The sequence below is a fragment of the Arvicanthis niloticus genome, chromosome 1, assembly GCF_011762505.2.
Source record: "Arvicanthis niloticus isolate mArvNil1 chromosome 1, mArvNil1.pat.X, whole genome shotgun sequence".
In the NCBI taxonomy this organism is placed as follows: domain Eukaryota; kingdom Metazoa; phylum Chordata; class Mammalia; order Rodentia; family Muridae; genus Arvicanthis; species Arvicanthis niloticus.
In genome coordinates, this window is record NC_047658.1 from 60,360,101 (window position 1) to 60,387,268 (window position 27,168).

At 41.6% G+C, this 27,168-nt stretch overlaps 1 protein-coding gene across 19 annotated transcripts in view; it reads left to right on the plus strand.

Annotated features, from left to right (window-relative positions):
• Positions 1–27,168, plus strand: part of Sytl2 (synaptotagmin like 2) — a 111,745-nt gene that overhangs the window by 52,351 nt on the left and 32,226 nt on the right. For 11 of the 19 annotated variants that reach the window (XM_076937717.1, XM_034500443.2, XM_076937709.1 and 8 more), the window contains exons 2-7: positions 169–633; positions 9,370–9,521; positions 10,863–10,995; positions 19,218–19,299; positions 20,574–20,688; positions 23,053–23,853. In XM_076937717.1, the coding sequence (XP_076793832.1) occupies positions 518–633; positions 9,370–9,521; positions 10,863–10,995; positions 19,218–19,299; positions 20,574–20,688; positions 23,053–23,853 (1,399 nt within the window). In that variant the 5' untranslated portion in view covers positions 169–517. The remainder of the gene's footprint in view (positions 1–168; positions 634–9,369; positions 9,522–10,862; positions 10,996–19,217; positions 19,300–20,573; positions 20,689–23,052; positions 23,854–27,168) is intronic. The other 8 variants (XM_076937710.1, XM_076937715.1, XM_076937732.1 and 5 more) reach the window with 3 other exon arrangements.

The window sequence follows — 27,168 nt, forward strand, 5'->3', positions numbered from 1 at the left end:
TGGGGAGAAGTGTGTTTCTGACACATTGAACTTGAGCTCAGGAAGCTGGCAGAACTGGTTTTCTCAGTTCAAAAACCATCACCTATGGTCACTGAAAATGTACCACTGAATGGTGCTTCCAGGAGTTTCCTCTCATTGACTGGTGTTTATTGTCCCATGATCCTCCAGGTTAAGGATGCACCAAGGAGGCTGTTGCTCAAGGAGGTGATGAGCATGAAGATACTATGTCTAAGACTGGTCCAGAGAGGTTCACTGAAGGAATTCTGTTGAAGGCCCATACAAGGTGTGCAGCATCCTCCTGAGACCTGTTCATCCCACAGACCACTGCTACTTCGAGGGACCTTGCTCTCACGATTTTGATGTCATCTGCCTAAAATTACTTTGGAACCCAGACAAGACTTTTACCACCAAATAAGATACCATTTAATTTTGCATCCTGTAATCATCCTGGCTGTAGTCTCAGCTGTTTTTCACTGAGAATCCCAAGCTACACTTGTTATAACTGTTCCTTTTGTGTATGCTGTGCTCCAAAATGATCGACTTAAGTTTCCTGACAGAGGAGGAACAAGATGCCATCTTAAAGGTTCTGCAGAGGGATGCTGCCCTGAAGAGGGCTGAAGAGGAGAGGGTCAGGTAAGAGGCCAGAAGAGTGCTTGGTGTGAGGGAAAGAAAGAGGCAGTCCACAGAAAATAGGACTGTTTTCTTCTCAGGCATAACTGGTAGTTTGTCTTGCAGCCTAAACTTACACATTCCAAGTTTAGATTAACTTCCTGGACAGAAGTTTCCCTCCTGATGTTTCTTAATTTTCCTACTGTGCTCCCAGCAGAAACAGAGTCTCGATGAAAAGTGTTAGCTAGGCATGCTGCACATAAGTGTAGTTCAAGCTACTCAGACAGGTGAGGGGGGAATACTCTAGTTCACAGTTTGTGATCAGTGTGGGCAATGCAGTGAGATCACATTCCTCAAAATAGAAACACACCCCTAGATGCCTTTGACCCCATTTAAAAATAAGTCATGGAACTAGGCATGATGACCCATGTCTGTCTGTAATCCCAGAGTTTAGGAGGTTGAGTTAAGGGAACTATCTAGAGTTCAAAAGTTAGCCTGGATTATCATATAAACCCTGTCTTTTAAAAACAAACAAACAAACAGAAAAGATGCTGGAAAGATAGTTCAGCCAAGTGTTTGCCATTTAAACATAATAACCTGTTAGACATGGCTACATATACCTATAACCCCATTGCTGGGAAGACAGATATTGATGATCTCTGAGGCTTACTGGATAGACAGTCCATCTGAATGGGTGGGTTCCAGGTGCATCAAGAGACCCTGTCTGAATAAATGTAAGATTGGAGAGGAGTTGAAGATGAATACCTTTTGTCAACCTCTGGTCTCTGCATGTTCCTTTTGTTTGGGGTGTGTGTGTGTGTGTGTGTGTGTGTGAGAGAGAGAGAGAGAGAGAGGGGGGGGAGGGAGGAAGGATAGGGGAAGGGAGAATGATTGAGACGATGTTGTTATATAATCCAGTCCAGCCTAGATTTTAAAAAATAAGTAGTTCATATTTCTGAATACTTTCAGAATTGCTAGGATTGGCTTTGAGAACAAAATTAAAAGTGCTCTCCAAACAGGTCAAGTTTGCATTTGACTTGGATCCTTCAAAGAAAGTACCAACTTGACCTATTACTCTTTTTGATTGGAACCCAAATATTCCTTGTCAACATTCCATGGTAGAAAGAACACTAGAGCATGCTGCTGGATGACTGGACTTAATTCTTCACTGTCCCTTCTAGGTTTGGGGTCCTGCAACCCACTGCCTCTGTAGTCACAGGCTTTGAGAGCAGTGAAGGAGTTCCTGAATATTAGTTAGCAGTAATAGCTTACTGGTTCCCATTCCAGTTCTCCAGAAGGAATAATAAGCTGTGTGCTTATTTCTACTGGAACATCAGGACTACAAATGATGAACTTATTTGACTAAACATGAATGCATTATAAAATGACTCAATTCAAGCGAGATGCATACCTGATTATTGCTACTAAGGACAGCAAACAAACAACAGTTTATCAAGTTATAAGGGGCTTAATATACTCGGCACCTCTCACGATTTTGTACTCTTTTGTGGAATCAAACAATGGAGTGGGATATGATGACCCAGCTTGCTGCATGTGGAAATTAACTATGTGACAGCTGGGTGACTTGCCCAGCTAGTAGGTGTCACGAAGTGGAAATCCAATCCTCATCTCTACTGTTTCTCCTCCTGAGACGTGCCAGTGGAGAAGAGGGCTCCCATCATGATACAAAGCTGACATGGAGCTGTGATCATGAGAATGGGATCATGTTTTCTCCTATGTCACTTACGATACTTTGTGGGGTCTCCCCACAAAGAGTATTAATGATCCATCCACAGTTTACAAACCTCTTGCTGAACTTTACTCTCTTTTGTTTCCTGTAACAACCCTGGGCTTTGGCAAGGCAAGGACTGGACCATGCACTTAAGAGCAAAGCACAACTAGGCCAAAGACTTCAAATGAGTGCTGAAGTGTTCTTCAGCAGACTCCCCTTGGGTCTGCTGTTCTGGAGGGGCCAGGCAGGTTTCTGCAGGTTCCTGGCACTTATGTTTTATTGCTGTTGTAAATAGGAAGAAGCTTAGAGGTGGCAAAGAAATCTTGTGCCAGCCCTAGCTGCTAACACTTCCTGAACATCTTTCTAACTAGGCACCAAGAGTTTCTTAACCCTGGGTAAGGACAGGACCTTAGGGATAGAGATAGCATGCACTGGAAAGGGCAGATGGTGACAGGAGTGTGTATATTTCTATCAGGGCCTCATTTGATGTGTTCCATGCAAGAAGATTCTTTCTCTGCAACCAGTTTGCTTTTGGGCCAAAGGGGCTTGTAGGCATGGTTCTGAACCCTTCCTGTTTCTGGGCCATGACCTGGTCTCTGATTTCTGAAAATGATCCTCCTTGGGCGTTGGCTTAACAGCTTCTTTGAAATCCTTCAGAGTTTATCTTTCCTCTTTGGTCATTTATAGCTAGCTAGCTCTGGAAAGCCTTGTTGTTGATCTGCTTCAGCCATTTTACAGACAGGCAGAATGGCAAAGCAGGGAGAGGGGAAATAAGTTACCTAGGGCCACACAACTGCTCAGTGACAAAGCCGTGATCTCGGTCCAGCACCTTATGTCTTACGCTGCTCATTGAAAAATTTCCTCTGGAACTGAACAATGAGAGTTCAGTAATAACACAGGGACCTTGGAGTCAAATCTCATCAGCAGTAGTTAATCATCTGTGGCTCCTTAGGGCAAGTCACTTCACCTCCCTTTTGAGCCTCAACTCAGACTAAGAATGACCAGGCCCTGACCAAGTCATTTTTAAAAATGCTTCTTCCTCTTCCTGGCATGCAAAGATGACAGGTACATTTGAACCCTCCTTCACACAGCTTGAATCTCTCTAAAAAGCACAGAGGATGCTGGTTAATAGTTTGATTCCTTATCAGGGAATTACTTTCCAAAGTCTCAACTATTTTTAATACAGAACATTTACTTGCATATCTTATAAATGAAAAGCCTGCCCTTGAGAGTGATGTGAATGGTATTTCAAAATGGTTTAAGACAAATTCCTTAAGGAGTTTACCATCTATGGCCTTTATTTAAATCCTCCATTTAAAGGATTATTGATTGGAAATTTAAAATTTAAAATTTTGTTCTCCTAACAGGATTTTACAGCTTCAGTTCTCCTTCTTGCTAAGAGACAGCAGTAATGTGTTAATTATAGGTAGCATCATTAGGAAAGTAAGCCTGCCATTAAGATGTATTCTGTGTATAGGGGGTGTGTGCACATGTGTGTGCATGTGTGTATGTGTGTGGATGCATGTGTGCACATGTATGATGATATACATGTATAGGTCAGAGAAACTCCTTGGGTACTGGCCCTTTACTTGCATTTATGTTAAGACTCACAGATTGTACTTCTGTAACCAGCTTTATGTTGGTTCTGAGGATTTAGGTCAGACACCCATACTTGTGTGAAAAGTGATTTTTCTCACTGAGCTATCTCTCTAACCCCTTCCCATTCCTCATCGTGTAGCCCATTAGTGGTGTAGTCAAATTGGGGTGTTCCTTCCATCTCAGCTCCTTATGTGCTGAGATTCCAGTTGTGAATGGCTTTCATATGTTAATTCTTTATGGCATTGGGAATACAGCCATCCCAAAGGCATGAGGATGTCAGTGGAGGGCTCTTGCACTGTTATCTACAAGGCCGGGCACTTATTCAGAATCCTTGTCAGTAGGGCTGAAGACAAGGTTTATATTCTTTTTTTTGGGGTGGGGGGTTGTTTTTTGTTTTTTGTTTTTTGTTTTTTTTTTTTTTTTTTTTTTTTTTTTTTTTTTTTGAGACAGGGTTTCTCTCTGTGTAGTCCTGGCTGTCCTGGAACTCACTCTGTAGACCAGGCTGGCCTTGAACTCAGAAATCTGCCTGTCTCTGCCTCCCAAGTGCTAGGATTAAAGGCGTGCACCACCACTGCCCAGCAAGGTTTATATTCTTATTGAAGCTGCCTTGCCACTTTTCTTACATCTATTGCTTTGAAGTGTTCATATCCAAATCCATGTAAGATACTTTGGGGATGACATAGGTCATATATTGCCTTCCATGCTGATTTAATGGATGACAAAATAAGTATCGTGCAGGAGACATGTCCAGTTTCTAAGCCATCTAAACTGTTAGTGGTACAATATGGACCTGGTCCCAGGAGAATATCCTCGTAAGATCTCTGCACATGGAAAGCAACAGCTCCAGGTTATCCTTGATGCACATCTGTCTTCTGTGATATTTTTACTTCAGTCATAAGCATTGGGCTCAAGTTATTGTCATCTTGTGTCCCTAGCTTCTGAGTGGAGATGTTTGATAAGTTAACAGAGAGGCAGACATCGAGATAGATGTTTTTCTCTTCCACTCCATCCCTCTGTCTGACTCTTCCACCCTTGAGGGGAACATTACTATACACACACATGTGTAATTTTAGACTTTTATGGTTTGAAAATGACACACTGTCGAGGTGGCGTTTCCTGTGCTTTGCGTCACCCTGCCAGCAGGAAATTGCTGCACATATCTGTCTGCACACCACACCAGCACCACGTCCTGACCCCCATATGCATACAACCACATCTACAGAGAGGGGCTTTTTTTTTTTTTTTTCAGTAGATTCCATCTCAACCGCCACCACATCTTATGATTCTCAGCTGCTTCTTTAGGACGTTGCTTCTTTTTAAGCAAAGACAGTTTTCATTGAAGAATTAGCGTCCAGGACTTCTGGTGGTGTTTTCCATGAAAGCAAAATCCTGGGGGCTGCGGCATTCAGGGAGTCTCGTGGGTATTCCCTTTTTGTTCTCAGAGTGGTGTGGTCCAATCCCCTTCAGCAGATGGGGAAATAGAGTAGAAGAGAGTAAGCAGCCTGCAAGATGTCAGCCTTGCTGATCCCCCAGTAAAGCCTGTGTGCTTTCCCACTCAGTGCTGAATCTCAGCAGATTATAGGGATCTGTGGAGTGCCCACATTCCCAAAAATGTATTTCTTATCATTTTAAGGGACATTTCAATTCACTTTCTTTCCAGGTCTGCTGATTTCCAGACTCTTCATCAATGCGTGGAGTCCTTTTGGTAGAAAGAATAAAGTGTGATAACTACCTTAGAATCCGAAATCTTGTTAGGCTCTCCTAGGCAATGCAAAAGAGGCGAGAGTGAAGCTAACATCTGGGCCTGGCCCTGTGCTACCTTGGGCAAGACTTTTAACTTCTCTGGACCTGAATCGTCTTATTTAGAAAACAAGGCCATTTTTAAAGTCACAAAATCTTATCTTTCCCAGAATATATTGGGGGCGGTTTTGAGAGGCAGAAAGAGAAAGATGAAATGACATGCTTATACAAGCAGACTGTGCTGAAGTTCATGGGAGCATGGAGGCCTGAGCACTGGAGTGACTCACACAGCTTGTGCTGTTTGTGTGTACACCAGGGCTTTCTTTGCAGCCGCTTATTGAGATGAGATGAGACCAAGGTGGCAAAGACCTCCAAAGGTTCTATCGCAAAGTACTTTCCAGCTGACAAAAACAACTAGATGCTTGCTCTGAAAGGCTGACAGGACAGTGGCCTTTCTGGGTTGAGTGGTGTTCTCCTGCCCACCTGCCCACCAGTGGGCATCTTCTTTATGCTAATGTGCATGTATAGAGAGGGTGGTGAGCAGAAGCAGTGTTAGTCCCAAGAAATCTATCTTTCCCCCTCACCCCCCAGCTAGATGGTACCAATTAGAAAATCCGGGGCTAATATGGCTCACTCAATTATAGCTCAGAAGAAAGGAAAAATAGCAGAGCTATTAGAAGAGAAGATGTTGGTACCATCACAGTAGGGTTATTCAAATGACTGAAATCTTTATGAGATTAGTTCTGATATTCTACACAGGGAGTCATCTTCAGAATATTACATGTGACCAAGATAGAAGAAAAAATACTATTTTTTCTATTAAAAAAAAAAAAAGACTATTAAAACCACCAGCAGCAATCATCTTAGAAAATACAAAAGCAGCCCTCAGTAAATTTGAAAGAATTCTCATTCTTTTGCCATTTTCAAACAAAAGAGCCAGCAACCCCATCCTTACCACAATGCTGACTAACCGCTTCTCGGGCCATGTGTCTCTGAGGGCATGACTCATATAGCCTCTGTGCCATTTGTGCATACACTGGGGTCTTGCATATGCTTATTAAGAGGAGAGGAGACCAAGGCTGCAAAGGCCTCCAAAGATTCTATTGCAAAGTACTTTTTGGTTAGCAAAAACAATCTCATGAAGAGAAACTGGGAGTTGCTGCTGTGAGGGTTTGTGGTACACCAACAGGTTACCATATGCCATGGTGTGTTTTTTCCTGTTCTGAGGAGAGATGAGTAGTCCTACCTCATCAGAAACCCTGACACTATGGTGGTCTCTGGTCACCTGAAACTTGGTAGTGATGGGATCTTCATTTATATCTTTTCTTATTTAGTCCATCGAGGCTGTTGAGCACTTAACTGTTCCATGACTTACTCAGCAAACAGTTACTGGGTGTCAACCTTGTGCCAGTCTCTGTGCTTTATGGTGGGACTATAAATGATGATAAGGATGCAAGCCTTGTCTGTAAGGAGTTTGTAGCCTCCACAGATGACTGGGCAAAAGAGATGTATAAACAGAACCTGGGAATACTGTGTAAATGCAGAAGGCAGGTATTGTGGGAACAAGGAAAAGGGCAGTGTGTCTTTGTGGTGCTCAGGCTGAGTCTGCAGAAGCAGCAGCAGGAGGAATGTGCTAGACAAAGAGGCCATGAAAAGACATCAAGAGGTCATCGGCCTCTTTCCAAGAACTGGGTACTGCTAAGTACGTTCAGGCAAGAGTGCCAATGAATTATCGCAAAAATCTTCAAGAGCAGGTCTTATCCTCCCCATCTTTACAAGTAAGGACACCGAAATGTAGAATGGTTCCCTACCCTGTCCATTGTCATGTTTAGATAGATCCAAGCTAGGCTTTGGCTCTGTTTGGGAGAGCCTCCATAGTCTTTTTGCCCAGATGTTTCTACCTCTAATACTTACATATAACAGAAGAACAGTGACAGGGACAACAAGAAGTTGAGTGTTCTGGCAACTGGGGCTTGGGAGTGCCTTCTGGGAAGTAAACCTAAAAAGTCAGTCTGAAGCCAAGAGGTCAGTGGAGTCATATGGCATCCCTGCCCTCTGCAAACATATTGTTTTTAAGGTGTTAAACAAATATATATGGAATGAAGGCCCTCCTTCCAAGAGCCCAGTCTGAACATGGAGAGGTAGATTTCTTTTTCCTTCTGTAATTGGACAGAACTGTGGTCCTGTTGGAAGGGGGAAAATTAAGAACCACTACCACCAGCAGCCCAGCAGGGATTGTCTGCTTGGTCAAAAGCCTTGGCAATGAGCAACTATCAGAAGCACTTGATCCTTTGGTGACTCAGGCCTGGGAACTAATGATGCTGTCCCCATCAGGATTTGTAGATAGGCTGTTGTGACAATGTGTGGCAAAGGAATTGATGAGCACTCTTGGAGCAGAATCACTTCTTCCTAGGTGATTGGGAGAGGCAATTCTAGAGGAGAGTTAATATTTGGTAGTCAAGAACCACTTACTTGAAGCATATTTAAGAAAAAAGGCCAGGGTAACCGCCCCTCCAGCTTCTTCCCTGTCCCTATGTGCAGTTTCCATCCCCAGCCTGGCTGTTACAAGTTCCATTCACGTTACCCAGCTAAGACAGACTTGCTCATAGACAAGGAGCATCTAAGCTTGATTGAACCACTTGGATTTGTGCAACACATTGTCTTTCAAGAGTTCTAAGTTTCCCAAGGGCTTTTTACTGGATTTTACTGAGTATATCTCTAAGAGGACAAAGAGCTAGATTTTGGAATTCTCATTTTATTGAGTAGAAGAATGTGAAGGTTAAAAGACCCATTGATTAGAACACCCATTTGCCACAACCAATAGAAATTAGGATGCTTTAGGACAGCATCCGTTGGTTTGTTATTTAGGTTTCAGTTGTTTGGTGAGCATGAATGATTATGGTACCTTTAAAAGCAATCTCTGTACTGATGGGACTTGCCTGTACCTCCTCAGTTTATCGTGCCTCAGCACACAGAATATCATGCCCCCTCCCCTCCCAGGCTTCTTCGATAGTCTCTGAGAAACTCACTTCACTGAGAAGGGAAGGGCCAGGGAACTGCTCATCACACACTAGTCCAACAAATGCTTAATAGACCCTTGGCCTGTGCAGGGATGGGTTGTGTGTTTTAACACAATTCTCAGGGAAACCCTATGAGATGGGCCCCCATTTTACGGGTGAGGAAAATGGCCAGGGACACTTTCTCCATCATTCCTGTCAAGTGTGCCCATTTGAATAGAGAAGACTGCAACTAAGAAGTGGTTCCGCTCTTGAGAGATGTCAGGTAGAGCAGTTAAGAGCACCTGCTGCTCTTGCAGAGGACTTGGGTTCAAATCCCAGCACCTACAACTCACAAATCTCTGCAACTCCAGTTCTGGGGTGGGGAAGGGCTGATATCCTCTTCTAGTGTCTGTGGGCAATACATGTCCATTGTGCATTTACTTACAGGCAAACGTTCATACATATAACAATAAAATCTTTTTTTTTTTTTTGAAAACACCATGCTTGACATCTCTGATTAGATTTTTAGTCAAAGCAGAACATTTGTAAGTCATCTTGGAAGCTTGTGGCACATAGACTAGGAAGAGCTTCATTTTGCCTGTGTATTTGCACATTTCTTCATGTAGTATCACAGTGAATTCGTTTATTTACTGTGTGTCCTCAGACAAGTAAAGTTTTTTCCCTTTGCAGACATTTGCCTGAAAAAATTAAGGATGACCAACAACTAAAGAATATGAGTGGCCAATGGTTTTATGAAGCTAAGGCAAAAAGACACAGGGACAGAATCCATGGCGCTGACATCATCATAGCATCCATGAGAAGGAAGAGGCTCCCAGTGACAGGTGAGGTCACGGCTGACATTTGTTTAGGAAGGAGGGTGGGGAAGAGTGTAAGACTCTTCACTGAAGTCTGCTGAAGGAAATCAACTGTGGCTATGCTTTGCACAATGTATGGACTTCTCAGTCAAAATCCTCTTGCCTTAAATTTGGATGGATGAGGGCAGGGCTAAGTGACTGGCTTAGAGGAAGACAACCGTTTGAGTACTACCTTTAAAGGTAGCCTTGGGGATTATGAGGAATGTGCATCCCTTTCTTTGGCTTTGTGTGTGTGTGTGTAGATTTGCATGCGTGCATATGTGTCATTTTGAGTGTGTGCATGCACGTGTGTGTATGAAATCATATTTCATACTCAATGATCTTGAGTGTGGTTCTTTACTCAGCCAAACACATTATTTAAAGGACTATATGAGTTCATTTAGAATTCCTTTTATTTCACCGCTTCATTTTGCCTGTGTGTTTACAAATTTCTATCTAAGTAGTTTCTACTTAACTCAAGATTAATCATTGTAAACCTCTAGGTCTATCTTCTAGACAAAGAAAAAAACTATCTTTAAAGCATTTGATATATAATGAATGTTAACTATCTATTTTTAACTGTAGAAGCAATTTTGTAAGGTGTGTATACTTTTCCTATAAACATTATTGGGCAACTAGGAGCAACTTGCCAAAAGTCATACTATGTTCACAAAGAACTCATCATAGTTCTTCATCATTAGACACCACACAGTTGATGTTAACTACAGAGATTCAGGTAGAGAATGCCGAGGATTGAGAGGCAGGAAACCTTCCTGAAGACATGGCACAGAGGTTTTATGGGGGTGATGACACTCAAGCAGTGTGTAGTGAAGAACTTAGAATTTGGATTTGTGGACAGATCTATTGAGTTGGAGAGGCACTGGAGAGGAACATCCTAAATTAGGATAATTTGTTTACCTTTGTACCGCAGAGTCAAACATTGTATTTAGCCAGTTATAGGGACCGAGTAAATGCTTGATGAGGATTCCATTCTGAGAATCTCTTGGCTAAGAATACCCAGCCTTGGCTCTAGTTCAGGTCAGACTAACCTAAAGGCACTTAGGACTTTGCTTCAGTGGTCTCTAGGGTGCCTGTACCTTTAAAGGCACGCCTATCCTTTCAGGAGACTGAGAAGCAGGGCTATGAAATCAGAGGAATCTACTAACTTCTCTCACAGATATAATTTTGGTCCTGAGACCCAGTGGTCATCTTGATAGTTGGGAAGCCCGAGGTTCAGATTTGAGCCCTTATTGATAGGAGCCAATGAGAAAGGTATAGATGCAGCAGTGAGAACGATAACCTTTCTGTCTTTACTGTTTCCTGTTTCAGCTGAGCAGAATAAGGACACAGCAATGAGGGCAAAGGAGAGCTGGGTGAATAATATCAACAAAGATGCTTTCCTTCCCACAGAGCTAGCTGCTGTGGAAGAGCCAGAAGATGAAACAGGTCCAGCAGGCCCAAGGTATGACACAACTTGTGGGTTTCATGGCTCAATGTGTTTTTCAGGCAAATGTGGGCTTGGGGTACAAAGGCAAGACAGTAGTCATAGGTATGAGCACAGATGATGTTTGGGGGAATTCTAGACCTTGGTGGGAATGGAGCCTCCACAAGCTTCTTTCCTAGTTTTTAGAATTTTCATTAAATCTCAACCTTAGAGTCAAAATGTTAAATGGTTGTTTCTTTCAACATCAGCAGTGGTGGATTTTTATTTGTACTAAAGATTTTCTTGGGGTAGAGTGAAAAGGAGTCCATGAGTGCTACAGTTCATTTCAGGGGACAGATGAGTCCTGATCATACTGTTACATCTGGAACAATGAAATATGCGGAAGGACAGAAACCAGGCAGGACAGACAGGACTGATATAGACTGATCAGAACCGGTCTCATGTATGCAGATCAGTAGGCATGTAGTACATAGCAAATACCCATTTAAAATGCATTCTCCTCTGTATTCCAGTATTGACTTTTAGATGCTTTTATTCAAAACTTTTGGATGACATTTGTTGACCTTTGCAAGAGGTAACAAGCTGTTATGTTGCTTCAAAACTCTGGGGACTTACTCAGTTGCTTTTAGGTACTTAAAGGTATTCTCCTTAGCATCTTTCTCTTCAGGTCACAGTTAATACTTTTTGGTGGGAAGAGCAATTGTGTTTTACCTCTACTGTCTCAGTGGAGACAGCTCACCTCAGAACCTCATACTGGCATGAAGACAATGTCTTTGATTGTGGAACACACTGAGTTTAGGTCCAAGACCAAGCACTGTGGAAACAGAGATATTTCCAACAGTCTAAAGGCAAAAAAGCTGAGTGTCTAAGACAGCTACCAATAGGCATTTCAGAGTCAACTATGAGTAAGTCATGCCACATGAAAAATGGAATACTGACTCTAATAAGGTGTCTGCTAATTAACTACTTCACATGAGTGATAGGCTTCACCATTTTTCTCCAGGACCATTTGTAATTTTCTGTGTCATCTATGTTGATCTGCCATGTTGAGTAGAGGTTAAGGGACCTGCTGGTTGATATGTGATCTTAAAATAGTGCCTTTAATTTCTTAAGCCTTTACTTCCACTGGTACATAACAAGATTAATAATCTAACAGGGTTATTAGAAAACCAAATAGCTAGTAAATGTAGAATTCATTTCTAAGTTATTTTTTTTTACATGCTGACCACAGTTTTGACTCCCTCCTCTCCCCCCAGTGTTGTCCTTCCCCTATCCAGTCCTTCTCCGTTCTCTTCAGAAAAGGGCAGACCTCCCATGGATATAAACCAAACATAGCATATCAGGTTGCCTAGGTGCATCCTCTCCTATTAAGGCTAGGAGGTATCCCAGTAGAAAGAAAGGGACCAAAAGGCAGGCAACAGAGTCAGAGACAGCTCCTGATCCCATTGTTAGGAGTCCCACAAGAAGACCAAGAAACACAACTGTAACATATGTGCAGAAGGTCTACATAGGTTCCACATAGGCTCCCTGGTTGGTGATTCAGTCACTGGGAGCCCCTATGGGCCCAGAATAATAGATTCTGTGGGGTTTGTATGGTATCCTTGATGCCTCTGGCTCCTACAATTAATTCTTCCTTTCCCTCTTCCTCAGGATTCCTCAAGCTCAGCCTAATGTTTGATTGTGGGTTTCTGCCTCTGTTCCCATCAGTTGCTCAGTAAAACCTCCCTGGTGACAGTAAATGTAAAACTCTTACCGTAGCTCATAGCATGTAGTAAGCACAGTAAGTACAGATGGTACTCAGTGTAGCATTTCAAGAACCCCAGGAACTGCTGACACTCTACTCATTCTCCTTAGTGTCCTGCCCCAACCCCATTGCCTGCTTATGCCCCTAATGGAGAAAGTCCTTACTTTAAAAAAAAAAATTATTCTCATATATTCCATCCTGACCGTTGTTTCTCCTTTCTCTTCTCTTCCCAGTCTCTCCTTTCCATCACCTCCACCCCCAGATCCACTCTGCCTTTGCTTTTTTTTTTTTTTTAAAAAAAGCAGGCCTTTGAAGGTTATCAACCAAGCATGGTATATCAAGTTACAATAAGACTTTCATAAAACAGCAGCAGCAGCAGCAACAACAACAACAAATGAAGCCAAAATCCTAGAAACCCTGGTGGAAAGGACATGGTTATTTAGACACAGGAGCAAGTTGCTGGGATCATATCTTAGAATCTGGTTATGATAGGGGCTAAGGCACATGGAACACTAACCAGCAGAGGGAACAGACACCCCTACGGAAGAGGCAAGAAGACAGCTTGGGCCATCAGAGGCAAACACCTCATCCCACTGTTTGTTCAAGCCCAGACTTCCCATCCTGCCTCCAAGCTCTCATTCCATCTCAGAGGACTTGAGAGGCAAAGATGCTCAACTCCATTTCGTCACGCCCCCTCAGGATGGTGTGCATTGCCCCATCTTCCTTACTTCCAGGCTAATATAATATCTGTGATTTAAACGTGCATTGTCCTCTGCACGGCCCCAGATAGACCTTTTAGATCTTACCTGTGAACCGGAACTGGGTTGCCTTACTAGGATGCTGTGAGAGTAACTGAAATGAAATATGGGAACCGGTCAGCATTTCTTAGGAAGTAGAAAAATTGGCAACTTCCAGCGGCATTTCAATTATACTATTAGGTTACATGGATTAAGTGTGGTTGAGAAGGCCGGCACACAGCTGCTAGGCATATCAAGCGTGCTTTGCTCAGTTAAGGCCAGTTCTGTGAGACGTGGCGTGGGTGGTAATCACTCAGCTGCACTTCCTCCTCTTCGTGTCAGAGGCCACCATTTTTCTTGGTGTCAGTCTCCTGCAATGCTGCCCACTTATGCTGTTTAACCTTTGTGAGCTGGGTGTGTTAAGTTACTTCTAGGCTAAGAGGTTTTCAATAGAATGATTCAGCATTTGTCAATATTTTTTTAGCCAGGAGTGAAGAGTTGGGGGGTATGAGGCTGGGCCATGCAGTTTCTTACCTAGGCATGGTGACAAGAGCCTTTATTGTGTGGTAGCCACGAGACCATAGGAGCCCACTCATAAAATGTTATGGGTGATCAGCAAGCAATAAGACATGGGCAGCCACCTGCGTCTTTCATGAACTCACCTTTGTTTACAGCCGTGGCACGAGGAAGCTCAGAAAGGTTTATAAGCAGAGAACATTGTTCCCTGAAGGGCAGCTGGAAATCTGGTCACCAGCAGCATGAGTCCTGGTGACTAATTTAGCCAGATGGTGTTTGCTGAACTTCATAAACGATGGTGGAGGGCCGCTTCCTTTTTCGGTTTTAAACTTGGATTTCTAAATATCACAGGCTGATGCTTTCTGTAAAACACAGACATGAAATACAGAAGGAAAAAAAGCATGCAGGAGATCACTGTCAACTGGGCATTTTGAAAACTGCTATAAATGGTCCTGAGCACATGCTCTCAGTCCCATGTACTTACATCACCATTAATTAGTGATAAGTAATATGGCTTGCCACTGGCCCATGAACCCAACATCAATAGCATATCATATCCCCTCCTAAAATCATCACTGAGCATGTGCACACAAGCCATAGAACATAGCATACAGAATAAAGACCAGAGAAGCTCTTCCCTCTGTATGTCAGAACCCAGAGCCCTGCCCATCAGTGAAGTGTAACATTTCCTGTCTGGAAGCCAATTGATGTTATCTGAGATAATTCCCTTAAACAAGTAAGGAGCCCTGGGTATTACTGAGAGCCTAATAGGTGTCTACTGATCAGAGCCCCATATCTCTGCTACAGGCACTTCTTTAGATTTAACCTAGACAAGGGTGGAGCTTTTCATTTCTCTGTCTGTCTGTCTGTCTGTCTCTCTGTCTCTGTCTCTGTCTCTGTCTCTGTCTCTGTCTCTGTCTCTGTCTCTGTCTCTCTCTCTCTCTCTCTCTCTCTCCTTTGATTCCATCTTTGGAGACTTACCCTCTGATGGTTTATAACTGTTTTATCTCTAGAGTTACAGAGAGGCCAGGTGAAACATCTAAAATAACAAATATCGTTTAGATGCATTCTAAGCTACCAGTTCTTTCTCTCTTCTAGCCCCTTGTCCTCTTCCCTGTCACACACACTTCAGATGCCTGTCAGTGTCATCCTTTCTCTTGGAAGGATGAATTATATAAAATAAACTATAAAGAACACTTGAATTTCCCCCAGTACTAAGCCTGTGTGCTTGGACATTTCAATCTCCTTTCTTTTTCTCAATAGCCACCTTCCTGAAATGCAAATCAAACATATTTGTGCCATCCTAGCAGTTAGACCAGATGGTCTGCAGCTCCTATATAGCAAAAAGAACATCTAGCCAGGCAAGAGTTAGATATCTGAGAGGTCTATGCCCTTGTACCATGAAAGCTTTATTAGAAAAAGTATTAGGACTGATGGTTTATAAGATTTAAGAGTTGTTTTATTATAAGGATCTTCATAAAGCTCAGTCTTCAACCAAACAAGGCAATTCATAGCAGGGCCATTGAAGGTAGTGGTCACCTCAGTGTCTTGATATCTTGTAAGAAAGGGGCCCCAAAACTAAATGTCATCAATAGAAGTCAGTGACTACTTTCATTATAGCCACTTTGACAAATGTGAGCCACAGGTAAAAGAGTTAGAATGATGGGATGCAAAGAAAAATAGAACAAAGAGAATATGAATAGATATTCATGGTAGAAGATGCAGTCACTAATCCACTTTTTACATTTATTAATTCCATGCTGTATGTTGAACCCAGGGCATTGCACATGTTAAACAAGCCCCCTTATCACAGAACTGCAGTCTCAATGTAGTTTTATTTCACTGTATGTCTTTTAGATTCTTACTAAGTTGTCCAAGTTAGCCCTGAACACACTCTATGAAGAGGCTCAGAACATGGCCAGCAGTGCCGATTCTGTCCCCCATGGGGTAGAGGGGTTGCAGGGACATTCTGGACATAGTCACATTTAGGATGGTTCTTGAAGGATGATGAGGCTGTATTATATGGGACAGTTGTTTAGATAGGGTGTTCTGATATGTCCTGGTTTGCTGGGGAGTGGATGTGATCTGGTGTGGCAGGTCAGGTTTGTGTCCTTCTAAGCACCACAGTGCTTGTGTAAGCATCCAGCAATGCAAAGTATACAGGTTGCTTGTGTGTGTGGGTTCCCAGGCACTGACAGGCAGAGAAAGATGAAGGAGGTTTGGAATGCATAGCCCTGGGGTTGGAGAATCAAGGATGCAAAATTGGAATGCATGGAATCAAGAGAGGCTGGCTGCTGTCAGGATGTGCACTGCCCACAAGCTACAATCTCTCTGGAGAACATTTCCAAAAGGAGTTGGAAGTTGGGGGGGGGGGTTATAGGCTTCACTATGGTATTTCATTCTCCAATGTTGGTGCATTTTCTTCGGAAACGAAAAGAATTCCATTATTTCTTCTGAAATAATCAAAAAGGTTAAGCTCCCAGCATCCCATTCACCTTTGGTTTGGGAAGACTTAGATACTGTTTTGTATATAGGCATAGTGAGCCAAAGTGGCAGCTTCAGTGCCCACATTTCCCTAATACTCACTCTGCCGCCAACCTCCCTCCTACCCTCTGTGGAGAAAGAACCAATAACCCTCAGCTTCATCTGCAGCTCTGATGATCTCCCTTTAGGGTTGGGTAGTGAGAAGGAGCATGATGCCAAAAAACCATGTCTGCCCTTCGGGGATACACAACCTCTGTGATTATCCAGCAGCTTTACTTACTAGAGGAGATCGTTTACACTGTGTCAGGCATCTGCTGTATACTCTTCATCATATTTCGCACTGGCTCATTTTATAAGGAATTTATTGCATTTATTTCCCCCTTCTTCCCTCAAAACCTTCCACTATACTCCCCTTTGCTCTCTTTCAAATCTGTGACCTCTTTTTCTTTTTTTTCTTTTTCTTTTTTTTTTTTTTTTAAGATTTATTTATTTTATGTCTATGAGTACACGGTTGCTGTCTTCAGACACACCAGAAGAGGGCATCCAATCCCATTACAGATGGTTGTGAGCCACCATGTGGTTGCTGGGAATTGAACTCAGGACCTCTGGAAGAGCAGATGTTTCTCTTACCCACTGAGCCATCTCTCCAGCCCCGTGACCTCTTTTTCAATTGTTGTTACCTATGTGAATAAATACAACTTGTTCAGGCTGTTTAATATTACTTGTATATTAACATGGTTTTAGGGCTGACCATGATTGGATAATTGATTAGTGTACTCTTTCTGGGGGAAGACTATCTCTCTTGCTCTCAGCATTCCTGAATAGGCTTTGTGTGGATGGACTTTCTCCGGCCACGTTTGGATGTCCTGTGGAGCTGTTCTTGTTCAGCTCATGCTTTGGCAGCCACACTGGTAAGATTTCATGGGTGTAGCCTCTGGCATTTCTAGGAGACAGGATCTTATAGCAAACTCCCTCTCTGTCTCTTATAGTCTTTCTGTCTCCTCTTCCACAATGATCCCTGGGTATAAGGTACAGAAGTTGTGTTATAAATATATCAGTTGGGATTGGGCTGCACAATTCTGCATGTTGACCTGTTATGTTTTTCTGTAATGGTCACTGTCTGTTGCAAAGAGCTTTGCTTGGTGATGGATGAGGAATAAAGTTATCTGTGGGTATAAGGAAAAATAGTTAGAATGTAGATAGGAATCATGCTTGTTTAATAGAGTGGCAGTTGTAGTTTCTCCTCCAGGACCCATGACTTCACTGGCACTGGGCAGTTGGCTAGGTTTCCCCTACTGTCCTCTTAAAGTGACGCTGGAGAGAAATGGCCTCTCAATTCTGAGATGTTGGCCTTTCATTGTGTGGACACCGAGTTCTATCGGTGGCTATGCTTCTTTTTGACACGTTGCTGTTACACAACTTGATTTGGCTTTGGCTTTGTGTCCATCTAGTGCAGGAATAGATTTCCTGTAAGGGTCCCTTTCTGTCCAAATTCTGGTTCCATTACAAGCTCTTCCTGTGCTTTCCATTTCATACATCCTACCTTCCCCTTTCTTTGCCTTTGTGTGACTGGGCTCCACGATGACACCTCCTCTGCTGTACTTTACTTTTGAATCAATAAAGAAGGTGATGGAAGGAGGGATGGCTTTCTTAAGAGCTTAGTGTGAAAAAAAAAAAAACCTCAGTTCAAGTACAGAAATGAAACCACAAAATGGCTAGCCTTGGGGTTTAGTGGCAGCAATCTTGGGCACCATGACCCTAGGGTGAATGTTTCCTTGCCTGGGCTTGCCTTGCTTGTTCCTTTCTGTTTGTTTCTGTGAGGGGAAAAGACATCACCTTCAGAGATTTTTCCAAGCTCTTGATTCTGATGTCACTAAGAACTGGTGGAGACTAACAGGAAGCAGCCGGTCCAGCCAATAGTGACTTCATATTTTATGTCTATGGCAAAGCTCCTGGCATAAGCAAGCTGATTTCCCTCTTGTCCTGGGATTCTGTGACCCACTTTTCCTCTTATTTATAGTTGAGGGAGTGACCTGCTCAACTCACCATGCTCTGTGAACTCTTTGTTTACTTTCACCCCGGGCTGTGCTGCCTCTCAAAAGGACATCATGGTTTAGAGAATCCTGTGGACTTCTTTCAACCAGCTGCAGTTGTCTGCCCACCCACCACTTTCTCAATGGCCTTCTGGTACTTTTCTCTTTGTACCTGAGTAAGAATTCATCTATTAACTTGTTGGGATGACAGTCATAAGAAATTGTCCTAACCCACCAGCCTTTGTGTATAACAGTCTGACTTGATCATTCTATCTCCTTGGCAGGTCACTTACCTTACTGAGTCTCTGCTTCAATTATGCTTTATATGTATTAGGAGAAATACTGCCATGGAATCAAGATCTTGTGACTTTAGTTCACCCATAAAACCCATTGCTCACTTTCTCACTCGTATCTTACCTTAAATCTAAGTTTGAAATGAGTTAATTTCTGCAAATTTAAGCTGTGAACCTCTTGTGTGCCTGTACCCTGGACATCTTCAAAAACCCTGATAGGTGTTTTTGTCTTCTCTCATGCTGCCCTTACATCTTTGTCCCACCATTGCCTTTGCTTTGGTGCCTAATCATGTCTGCAGCTCAGTTTCTTCTCCCTTCTGGCAGTTTGATCTTACAAATGTCTCCCCTTTTCCTGTCTTAAAAGCTCTTGGCCATGGATTGATGCCTCCTACAGGGTAACGTTTTATTTTCTGAGTGATGGTTTCTTTTACAGTTCCAGTGTGGTGAATCCAGCTTCCAGTGTGATTGATATGTCCCAGGAAAATACGAGGACTCCAGCTGTGTCTCTGCCCAAGGTAGATTGAGCCCAGACAGTTAAAATCTCATTAGGGGCAGGAGTGCCAATTTTCTCATCACGTCAAAGCAAAACGAAATACAGAGACTCCTGTAATTCATTTTGTGTACCAGGTGTATATAATTTGGGTATTTAGTTTAAGAAGTCACTCCTGTGGTGGATAAAGTTGATAATTATGTTTGTGTTGCTAAAGGCCCAGCTTTCTTTCTGTCCTCAAGAGTTAAACAGTTGAAGGGCAGAAGAGATGGTTGGCCTCAGTGCTGAAGATAGTTCACCATTGATGCAGAGGACATGAGTTTCTTAACTCCAGCTCCAGAGAGCCAATGCTTCTGGCCCCTGCGGGCACCTGCATGCTCATGTACCCCCCAGCATATATACATAATTAAGCCTTAAAATAGTTTTTTAAAGAGCCAGGTGGTGACCCATCATTTAATCCCAGGTCTTGGGATGAGTAGAGGGACAGACACAGTAGTATCTCTGTGACTTCCAGGCCAGCTCAGTCTAGATAGCTAGTTCCAGGCCAGCCAGGGAAGCATAACGAGACTCCAGTAAAAAGTAAAACATTAAAATCCTATATGGTATTGCTGTTCCCTTATCAGTTATATCACGGTCCTTATTTTTAGGTTTCTCAAATGTCTATTAGAGGTCTGTTTCCAGGGGGAGCTGACTGTTTGTAAAACTACAAACACTAATCATTTATAATCAGTTGTATTAATACGAAAAATCAGAGGCAGGAATATTGTGGAGCCTAAGCCATTGCATAGTCTGTTTAGGAATGCCCTGTCTCAAAACAGCAACAAACCCAGTCTGTATGTACTTAAGCCTTTGCTGTCAGTGTTGTCCATAACAATGACTGTGAAGCACTTCAAGATGACTTAAGTCATCGTGCAAGTAAATATCAAAGAGCTGTTATCTCATATAGTAAGCCATGTGATAGAAAGAGCCCTGATGGCATTCTGACCTGATTAGAGACCTAGGATTTCCTCGCCCTTGACCAGGTTTTTGCTATCAATCAGGGTCATTCTTACCAATAAAATGTGCTTCTGATCTACTCAAAGGACTTTGGCGAGGCATATACTTTATATAATTGTACCTATGTTTTTGTATGATGTATAATAATTTTATGCTAACCAAACTAAACAGTTGCCCTAGGCCTAAACATGCCTAGATTGAGCTGGTTAAAGCTATCAAATATGTGTGCTCGTAAGCATTTGCTAATGCTAGGATGCTGTTATGACATTTAAACCAAGTTTAATAAACACTATTTTCCCCCAGCAAAGGAAGAATCCATTTAACAGCCCCAAGCTGCCAGAGGATCACTCATCGCAGCAAACCAAAACCGAGCAGTCAAAAACTGGAAAAGCTGGTTTATTTCAGATTTCAAAAGAGGGTAAATATTATTTTCCTGGCCTAGCTATTTTTATCTTTGTTATCTATGGACAGGGGGGAAATGCTCAGAGTTCCTTTCACTAAAATAACTCCCTGGAGAAAGTGAGAAGTCTTGATGGTTTTCTTCTGCTGCTCTGTCCATTGTCTAGATATTAGGAACTGAATGTCTGCACATTCCAGCCCTGGGCTTGCCACTGGTTCTGTGACCTCCATGCCTTGAGTCCCCTCAGCAGTGACATGGGAAAGTTTTGGACTAGAAGCATGCAGTCTCTCACATAACAGTATTTCTTGCATGCCTACCATGTGCCAACACCATTGTCTGTTTAAAAGAAGTTGACAAAAAATTTAAAGTTGTCCCAGGAGGAAGTGATAAGGCTTTCTGCTCAGGAGCATTTGATCAAGTGTGTGGTTTGACCGAGTTAAGTTTGTCACTTATGGAAGTTTACATGACAGGAAGAGGAAATTCTGTCCCTTCAAAAGCAACTGAAAGACAGTATCACTCACTAAAAAATTAGTCAAAGATAAGAAACAGTTGGACAGTGACCTAGAGCCTTCAATTAGCCTGTCTTAATATGTTTCCTATTGGGTACACTTTATAAGACACAAATATCATGTAGGAAAACGCCATTGGCACATGTTAGTTGTTTTTAAACTTTTTTTGATAAGACATTAGTTTTAGGTATTGGGATTTTTATTTTAAATGTTGAGTTACTTTTTATGATTTTAATACATGATTTTAAAAGGTGGTATTGGTATTTTTCTTTCAGCATCCTTTAAAAAATTAAAAAAAAATTTAAATTATTTTATGCATTCTTTGGTGCCCTCAGAGTTAAGAAGAGGGCATTGGATTCCCTGGGAACTGGAGTTACAGGTGGTTGTGAGCCACCATGTAGATGCTGGGAATTAAACCAAGGTCCTCTGTAAAAGCAACAAGTGCTCTTAACCATTGAGTGCTCTAACCCCTTCAGACTCTATTTTAAAAGTTTTTATAATCAGTATATAGTATCACAAAGCAGATAAAGCACAGTAATATTTTCAATAATTTTTACATACAAGATAATACAAAACAAAATAATCTTATTGTGATATTTTACACTTATATTTTATTGTATCTTGTTTGCATTAATCCCCACTGCCTTCCTCCCTCCCTCCCATCTCCAACTTGCTGGAAATAAACCCCCGTCAGCCTTCATATCACACACTCACATGCACATGCACATGCACACGCGCACATACCTTGATTTCACATAAGAAAAATATGTGGTTTTTTGCTTCTCTCTATAGTTTTGTTTCTCTCTCTCCTTTCTCTTTAATCCTCTCTTTATAGTGCTTCTTTTACTTTCACATACCGTGTGTGCACACATATAGAGTTCAGATAGCAACTTTGTGGACTTGGTTCTCTTTGTCTACTTTTTGTGGATTTTATGGGATTGAGCTTAGTTTGCCAAACTTGAGTGGAAAATGCCTTTAACCTCTGAACCATCTTACCAGCTTTTGTACATCTATTTTAAGAGAAGACTTCATTTACAACAGTAATAAACAGAATGTATATGCAATATCTACATATGCCCTATCCCCACATGTGCAGATTCTCTTTCATGGTTAGTATCTGCTACCAGAGTAGTATGGTTTTTATAACTATGAGAGTATGATTAGTTTTCTATTGCTGTGAAAAGATACCATGACCGGGGCAACTTATAAAAGAAACCATCTAATTTGGAGGCTTGCTTACAGTTACAGAGGGTGAGTTCATGACATCATGGTAGAAGCATGGCAGCAGCCATGGTGTTGAAAGAATAGCTGGGAGCTATGCCTTATTGGAAAGTAGAGGACTGGGGGGGGGGCAGGGAGGAGGGAAGCTAACTGAGAATGGGTGGACTTTTGAAATTTCAAAGCCTATTCCCAGTCACACATCTCTTCCAGCAAGGTCACACCTCCCAATCCTTTCCCAAACAGTTTCACCAAGTAGGCAGAAAACATTCAAATATCTGAGCTTCCACAGGTCACTCTCATTCTAAACACCACACGCAGACAAGCTACCTGGAAACATCTTTGTCATTTAGAATCAGTAATGTACATCAAGGATTCACCCTTGGTATTCTACATTCTATGGCTTTGGACAAATGTTTAATGCTAGTTATTACCATTGTCGTATCATAGAATAATGTTTTTACTGTAAAGGTCATCTGTGTACTAATATACGGGTCTGTAAGTGCTTTCCCCATTAGGTTTGCATTTATGCACCTTCCCTTACTATCTTTAATATTTCCATAGTGCCTACTAGATGCAGACTAAACGTAGGTCTCCTTTAAATTGTCGAGTTGCTTTCCACTTAATATATCACCTAATATGTTTTAATTTTCAGGTGAATTGTCAGAATCAGAAGAAAAGCCATCTGTCCCAGATATGTCATGTCAAAAGTTAGAGAGACCAAAGCAACCTGTAACCATGGAGCCCGAAAATGCATCTCATACCAAAGCTCCAGTTCCCAAAGCCAGAAAACTCATCTACAAGTCAAATGACTTAAAGAAAGATGATAACCAGACTCTTCCTGGACAAAGGAGGGACTCCCTGAATGCGAGAGGGGCTCCAAGGGGGATTCTCAAACGTAACTCCAGCTCCAGTAGCACGGACTCAGAGACTCTCAGATTAAATTACAATTTTGATCCAAAAAGCAAAATCATATCACCTGGTCTAACCATCCACGAGAGAATTTCTGAAAAGGAACATTCTTTAGAAGATGACTCTTCCACAAACTCACTGGAGCCATTAAAGCATGTGAGATTCTCTGCAGTGAAGAATGAACTTCCCCAGAGTCCTAGACCTGTCCTTGGCCAGGAAGTAGGAGAGTTTACTGTTTTAGAATCTGACAGGTTGCAAAATGGAACTGAAGATGCAGGGGGCATAGATGACTTTCAGGATCACCCAGAACTCTCCCACAAAAAAACTTTGTCTTACCAGTCAGTGTCAAGCCCAAGCGTTTCAGAAAGGGAAACAGAGCAGCCAATGTCTTCTGGGTCTGTCCCAAGTGATGAGACTCCTTGTCATTCAGACACTCTACCCACAAGACCTCAGTGTGTTGACAGTTCATCCATCATCAATGACCAACAAGATAAATCATCACATTTTACAAAGCTTCCGTCAGAACTGCCCAAAAGCCCTGCGGGTAAGAGTTGTCATTGCAGGTTACAAAAGCTGACCTCACCATATGAGCTGGTGAAATGAGGCCAGCTATCCCTGCCTTTTCTAACCAAGGTTTTGTTTTAAGCATCCCAGCTACCCTTCAAATAGCTGCCATTTGGTGAATTTCCTAAATTATTACCATTGCTGAAAGAATCAGGATAGCACAGTGTCTAGCTTGTGTTTAATATGAGTTCCCTTACAATTGATCTTAAAAATGCAAAATAAAAATAAATGAAGTTAGCCAGGTGTGTTGGAACAAGCCTTTAGTCCCACCACTTGGGAGGCTAAGGCAGGAGGATCTCTGTGAGGTCAAAGCCAGCCTGGTTGCCATAGGAAATCCAGAGCTGCGTAATAGAAAGACTCTGTTTCAAAAACAAAAACAAAAAGAAAAGGAAAAAGAAAAGAAAAAAAAAGAAATCATGTATACAAATAACAATGTTTTGAGTTAAATAAAAATTAGTACAGCGAGTAGGTATTAAATAAACCTGGACATGTTTGCATAGAGTAAACACATCATTGTTTACTAGTGTAAGGCTGCAAACCTAGACTCTGAGTACTTATGAGGGAGTGACCCTCAAACTACCTTCTCATGTTCCCTCTAGGCTTTTGACATCATTCTTGGACCTTGAAAAACATAAATTGAAAATGTAATATTTTCTACTTTCTCCCATCTTAATTATGTTTTCATCTAATCCTGTGATTTTTTTTAAAGTCATAAGATTTTAAAATAGCCACAATCAAGTTACCTCTTGTCTTGTTAGCATTAGGTTAATGCTAAAGGAAGTTAGCTGAGCCCTGTAGCTCCACACATGTCTGACTCAATCCACTCGTTAAGAGACAAGGGTCCTTTGCTCTTTGCATATTTGAATATAATAGAACTTCTTTTTAAAAAAAATATAACAAGTGCTTCTTTAAGTAATCAGATTATTCATGTGAGAAGAAATTACTAATGATTGACCAAACATTTGCAAATAATCATATGGCATTTAATTAAACCAGTGGTTCTCAACGTTCCTAATGCTGCGACCTTTTAATACAGTTCCTCCTGTTGTGGTGACCCCAACCATAAAATTATTTTGTTGCTACTTCGTAGCTGTAACTTTGCCACTGTTATGAATTGTAATGCAAATGTCTGACATGTGGGATATGGGGCATGACCCACAGGTGAAGAACTACTGACTTAGATGTTTATCTTAAGGCTGAAAAAGCCTAGGGATAATATTTCCCTTTGTTATAACTTACAAAAAGAAAAGACTTCCTTGTTCTGAAACCTCACCTTCTTCCTCACAGGTTGTCCTTATCATTTTCTATTTAGTTATTTGTTCTGTCAGATTTTATAATCATGGTTGACAATTTTCATTTTTGGAAGAAAGTACTGTCAACAAAGCACTTTTTGATAAGCTAATCGCCTTCCTAGTCTCAGAGAGTGCCTATATACAAAGTTATGCCCACCAAGAGCCCTTTTTTGCTGTTTGATTATTAAAATTATCTATACAAGGTACTAGGACATTCAAACCCCCTGTAAACTTGTGACTCCTAAGGGCTTGGCTTGAGATACAAGCTTTAGTGCAATCAAGACTCAGCTTATGTTCACAGTGAAAAACAACCCAGAAGAGTTCTCCAGAGAGAAGGAAACGCTACTACTCACTGTAGAGGTTTTAAAGAAATATTCTTCTTTTTAATGTAACAACTTCATATGTAAAATAGCACACACATACACAATTTTTTTTCTTTTTTTCTTTTTTTTTTTTTGGTTTTTCGAGACAGGGTTTCTCTGTATAGCCTTGGCTGTCCTGGAACTCACTCTGTAGACCAGGCTGGCCTCGAACTCAGAAATCCGCCTGCCTCTGCCTCCCAAGTGCTGGGATTAAAGGCGTGCGCCACCACTGCCCGGCACACATACACAATTTAAAAAATTCTCATCTGTGATATTGCCATTCAACAATAACTTTTGCTAACTTGTAGTTATACACCTGCCAAAAAATTTTAGGTACGTATAAAATTCATAAATTGTATTTTAATACCCTGACTTTTTAAGATTTACTTTTAATCATGCATAAGATTATTTTGCCTGCTTCTGTGCCCATTCACCATGGTCTTCAGGTCAAAAGAGGATGTCAAATCTCTGAACTGGAGTTACAGATGGCTTTGAGCCATCATGTAGCTGTTGTGAATTGAACCCAGGTTCTCTGGAAGAACAGCCAGTGCCCTTAACCACTGAGCCATCTCTAACCCTTACCTGCAAGACTTTGTTATTTTAGCCAAGAGTTTATCACAAATGTTTTCCTCATTATTAAATAGTCTGTAAATAGACATATAATTCTTTAAGACTTTCACAATTATTGTCAAATATTTAATGATACAATGTGTACTTAAGTAAGAAAGCTGACACCTATTATGTATAAGTATTGTGTAAGTCTCTTTCAGTTTTGCATTTAGTCAGAGTTGATTAAAATTCAAGACTGAATTTTATAAACTGATATGTTTTTATTGATCTGAAAATGTGGCTGACCGTAAAACATTCAGCTCATCTTCTGTTAGGAATGCCCCTCTCTGTGAACTGTGTAGCTGAGCATTTTAAAGAAACGTCCTAAAGCACATGAATCTTTACTACTAGCTTAAGTAAATGCCTAGTGAGTCCCTAGAGAATGCCTGTGTACCTTGTAATTAGGGCTCCAAAAGAATCTAAACACCCTTCTTTAGACCCCTAGTTGTTGCTTAGCTGACAACAAGCAACCAGTTCAGTTGATTTGGCTTACAGAACTAACTTCAGACTCATGAATAGTAGAAAGGAGACAAGAAGCAATGGAGGAGGCTGCTCTGATTAGAGTCTAAAACTCCAGCATGCAGACCAATCACCAGGACAGCTGTTAGTCAAGATTCCTGGGCCCTGGCTTCAGAGATTTTGATTTAATACATCAGGAGTTAGGTCCAGGAATGCAAAGATTCTCATTGGCTTATCCAAGTATTCTGGAAAGAATTCATTGTTTAGTCTTACTTGAAAGTTGTTTTTCTAACTCCTGAAATTACTTCAATTTGTGCTTCTCGAAGCTTTCCCTATGGCTTATGACAATCCCTTTTGGATGAGCAAAGCCATAAAACCAGTATGACATCCATTGCTGGATTTTTAGTTTTATGCAACTATTTGAGAGTTGGAGAAGATTAATACTTAAAATATAATGTGGAGCAGAATGCAAAGCTCACATGATATTTAAAACCTATACCATGGGCTCCAGTGTGAAAATGAAGTATCTCTCCACACTACTTGAAGGGGTCTACATTTGTCTTCCTCTCCTGT